Raw genomic sequence first — 4,203 nt, forward strand, 5'->3', positions numbered from 1 at the left:
TGTTTTTATGTGCATTGAGTATGCTACACCCTTAAAGTCCAGAACAATGCACTGGCTGCTGACTGACTATAAAAATAAAAATGGTTGCACTGCAAAAGAATTAACTGGATCTTCAGCTTTTCCTTATTGGGCTGGAGGCAGCAGACTGCTCAGATTGAGTCCATGCTCCAACAGTAACTTGTTACGTGACTCTGGGCTAGCTTCATAGCATCTTCATTAATATTTTATTTATCCATCTATGAGGAGTTTAACAGGGATAAGAATGCCATGATCAGGTGTGCTACTGCTGCATAGTATCACTCTTTTAAAACTCAGCTATGTTTTCAAAAGGAACGTCAAGTGGGAAACCCTACTTAACTGCTAACAGTAACACAGTGTCTCTTTCTTGTCTCCTTCTTCTCTAGGTAAGCAAATAAAGGTTAGCATGGTTTTCAGCCTTCCTCTAATTTTTCAGGTAAGATGTTAAAAACAATGTGGTTGAAATGTAGCTGCGTTTGTGTTGTGGGTAAACAGAGATCTTGGAAACTTTGACACACCAAAAGCAGCCACCCACAGTGCTGGAGAGATTTGTGGGGGATGCTGCTTTTCATACTAAGAATCCTATCATGCATGGAGGTGGATGATGAGAAAGCAAAGAGCAGTGCTAAAAAGTCAGAGCAAAAACAAACACAAAAACAACAACAAAAAGATAATTATGTAGACTGGGATTTCAAGATAGCCTTGATTGTTAGACCTGAGTTCCATTTTGGCACCTAAATGAGGATTTTCAGGAAAAAAAAATGACAGCATCATATGCTGAGTGCATGGGAAAAACTGGGTCATTCCTCTTTGGAAAGATCTGGTCAGAGTGCCTTGGCCTCTGTGCTTTAAACTGAGTTTAGTATTGAAGAGCCAAAATGCCTAAAGAAGAAGAGATCAGCTGCCTTGAATGCAATGCTCAACTTCTTCCTCCTGTTCCTACTCAGAACAAACATAAAGCTGGAAAGAGAACCCAAAGTACTGAACTCTGTTGTGACCTGCTCCTGAACCTTGTGCCTGGCCCCCAGCACTCATACTCCTGCAACCACAGGAACAGCCTCAACCACCCCACAGTCCCCAGTTCAGTCTCTTCAAGAAGCTCAGCAAGGCAGGGAGGTTTTTGCAGCCTGCTTCTTTTTCCTTTCACTTCTGGTGGCATGCCTCCAGGTAGCATGCAGGATGTGGTAAAAAAAGCCTGCCTGAGATGGAGAGTGTGCTAAGATACCCAGTGATAACAGGCAGAGGTATCCACGGGAAACCTTTCATCTCTATGCAATGGAGAAAGGGTACTGGAGACTATCAAGTCACAGAAAAGCAGGGCACAGATACCACAAGCTCACTCTGCCCCATAGATTATGGCAGTGTAGGAAGATGAAACAAGAATAATCAGAGCTTAAATCAGAGGCAGAGGCCTGAACGAGACACCAACAACTTGTCCTTGTCAGCACAGTCACAATTTCCTGCTTCAGTCACTGTGCTTCCTCAGAGCTTCACTGACACCTCTATTTAGTAGAGAAAAAAGCCAAAGCAGGCTCCAGCTTTGTGTTCCCACACAGCCCTTTGTTCATACTGCTGGTTTCAGCTATCTCACAGGCTTATTCTTTGCTGCGAGTGACCAAAGGAGACAGGAAGGGCTTGCAGCAACAGGCTGTTGTTGGCTACAAACACAGCAGTTACATCCCTCTTTTACTACTTCACCAGTGGGAAGTTCATATGAAGAACATGAGTAACCTGGGAGGGAGGACAAAAAAAAAAAAAAAAAAAAGCCTAGTGAGCATAGTCAGTCAAGAGGAAATTTTCTTCATTTTGAAGAGAAGAAAACATTAAAGGACATATTTTTCCTATTTTCTGACAACTAACTATGTACACACAGTTGTATTTGGGTCCTTAAACATTCTGGAAAAAGCATTTATTTGCTGAGAGCTTTCAGGTGTTATTTTGGCTGAGCACTAATATTTCTTTTGGAATTTCCACTTTGACCCCCAAACCCTACATACTTATGGCAAAAGTTTTCAGCCATGAGACCCAGCCAACTCTATTGATGATATCTGCATGAGGAAATGCTTGGAAAATCCCTGGGATTTCTCTGCTGTTTGTTGGTTGGACGCTCCTGCTTGTTTTTATGTCAACTTCAGTTCACTTCCTGAAGCAATTCATGGAAGGGCAAAGGCTGTGCATGCAGAATAGCTGTCTCAATGCACTTTTTTTCTTCCCTGTTCTAGATCTGCACTGGAAACAATGTCACTGATAACTATGACTCCAACACCACCATTGACTACACCCTGTTCGAGACCCTGTGTGAGAAAGACGAGGTCCGTAACTTCCGTGCTGCTTTCCTCCCAGCCATGTATTCCCTCATCTGCTTCATTGGGCTGGTGGGGAATGGGCTTGTGATGCTGACCTACATCTACTTTAAGAGGCTTAAGACCATGACAGACATCTATTTGCTGAACCTGGCCTTGGCGGACATCCTCTTTCTGTTGACTCTCCCCTTCTGGGCCACAAGTGCAGCCATGTACTGGCTTTTTGGGGAGTTTGCCTGCAAAGCTGTCTATTGCATCTGCAAGATGAGCTTTTTCAGTGGAATGCTGCTTCTCCTGTCTATCAGCATTGACAGGTACTTTGCTATTGTTCAGGCTGCCTCTGCCCACCGTTTCCGTCCCCGGATGATGTTCATAAGCAAGGTCACATGCATCCTCATCTGGCTCCTTGCTTTCATCCTGTCAATCCCTGAGCTGGTTCACAGTGGCATAAATAACTCAGCCAGCCAACCCCGTTGCTCTATCATTGCTACTGACTTGCAGACATTTAACACCGGCATCAAGGTCTCCCAAATGGTTTTTGGTTTCTTATTTCCCCTGCTGGTCATGTCTGTCTGTTACCTCATCATTATCAAAACATTACTCCAGGCCCGCAACTTTGAGAAGAATAAAGCTATTAAGGTCATCATTGCTGTGGTAGTAGTCTTCATTGTCTTCCAGTTGCCCTACAATGGCGTCATGCTGGCCAAGACCATCTCTGCTTTCAACCACACCAGCTCATGTGAGGAGAGCAAGCAGCTTGACGTGGCAGATGATGTGACCTACACTCTGGCCTGCTTCCGATGTTGCCTCAATCCTTTCCTTTATGCCTTCATTGGTGTTAAATTCCGCAATGACCTCTTCAAGCTTCTCAAGGAACTTGGCTGCCTGAGTCAAGAGCGCCTCTGGCAGCTGTCTGCCTGCCGTGAGAGCAAGAGGTTTTCCATTGCCATGGAGACGGAGACAACAACCACTTTCTCACCGTGAGGGGAGTTCTCCAGGCAGGCTTTGACTGAGCTGAAGGCTGGCACAGTTTTGTACACTGCCACTATTTTGAATCTGTGATAGAGTAGGACCTGTCACTACTTTAGGAAAGGCAGCTGTAGGCAGGAAATCCAAGAGCCTCCCCACATCTCAAGCAATAAGCATTGCTATCCAACACTCTCACAAATAGACTTCAATAAAGCTGTAACTAATACTTAAGCATGGGAGAGGGACACTGGTGAGTCTAAAATTTATCGTGCCATTTGACCTTTACTTTAGACTTTCCTAGGTGAAATAAGAAATGCTCAAAATAGAACAGTTTTCTTAACAAATATCAAGACAGCAAGTCATCTGTGCCACACAATTGCTTGTTTTAGAACTGAACTCCCAAGAGCATCATCCTTGAATTCAGTGTCGTATTTAACAAGAATGCCTACTGCTCTTTCATATGTACACAAATGATGCCTGCCACACTGACCCAGCCTTCAAGACAAAACAGCCTCAGGCTCCAAGCTTAACATAGTATGCAATATAAGCTATGGAAGTACCCTAGCATGCAACTCAGCTCTGCTTTCCCCCCCAAAAGCTAGAAATTTGCATAATTAATCCTAAATGCATATATGATATGCATAGTTTCCATAATTATGCATACTGTTGTGGCATCTCAAATTTTTCAGGAAAAGAACAACTTCCAATTCACTTCTCTGTAATGATGGTATCTATAAAGATGTATCCTAAGGAACAGAAGTCATTGCATCTCCCTGTGCAGGGCCTGATGCAAGGGTAGCTAGCACATTTTAAACTCAAACTTCCTGCATGAAGACAAGCCCTCAGTGATCTGAGTTACAAATCTGACATTACTGAGACCTTTTCAACCACCAGACATACAAACTTGAATGAA

General features: G+C 43.7%; 1 protein-coding gene across 1 annotated transcript; it reads left to right on the forward strand.

Moving 5' to 3' along the window:
• Window positions 1-404: 404 nt before the first annotated feature.
• CCR7 (C-C motif chemokine receptor 7) lies at window positions 405-3,317 on the forward strand. Its single transcript, XM_062595821.1, has 2 exons — window positions 405-454; window positions 2,241-3,317. Exons 1-2 carry the CDS (start codon window positions 425-427, stop codon window positions 3,303-3,305), a joined length of 1,095 nt encoding a protein of 364 aa, XP_062451805.1. The 5' UTR covers window positions 405-424; the 3' UTR covers window positions 3,306-3,317.
• Window positions 3,318-4,203: the final 886 nt, after the last annotated feature.

The sequence above is a fragment of the Rhea pennata genome, chromosome 26 (assembly GCF_028389875.1).
Source record: "Rhea pennata isolate bPtePen1 chromosome 26, bPtePen1.pri, whole genome shotgun sequence".
Classification (NCBI taxonomy): Eukaryota; Metazoa; Chordata; class Aves; order Rheiformes; family Rheidae; genus Rhea; species Rhea pennata.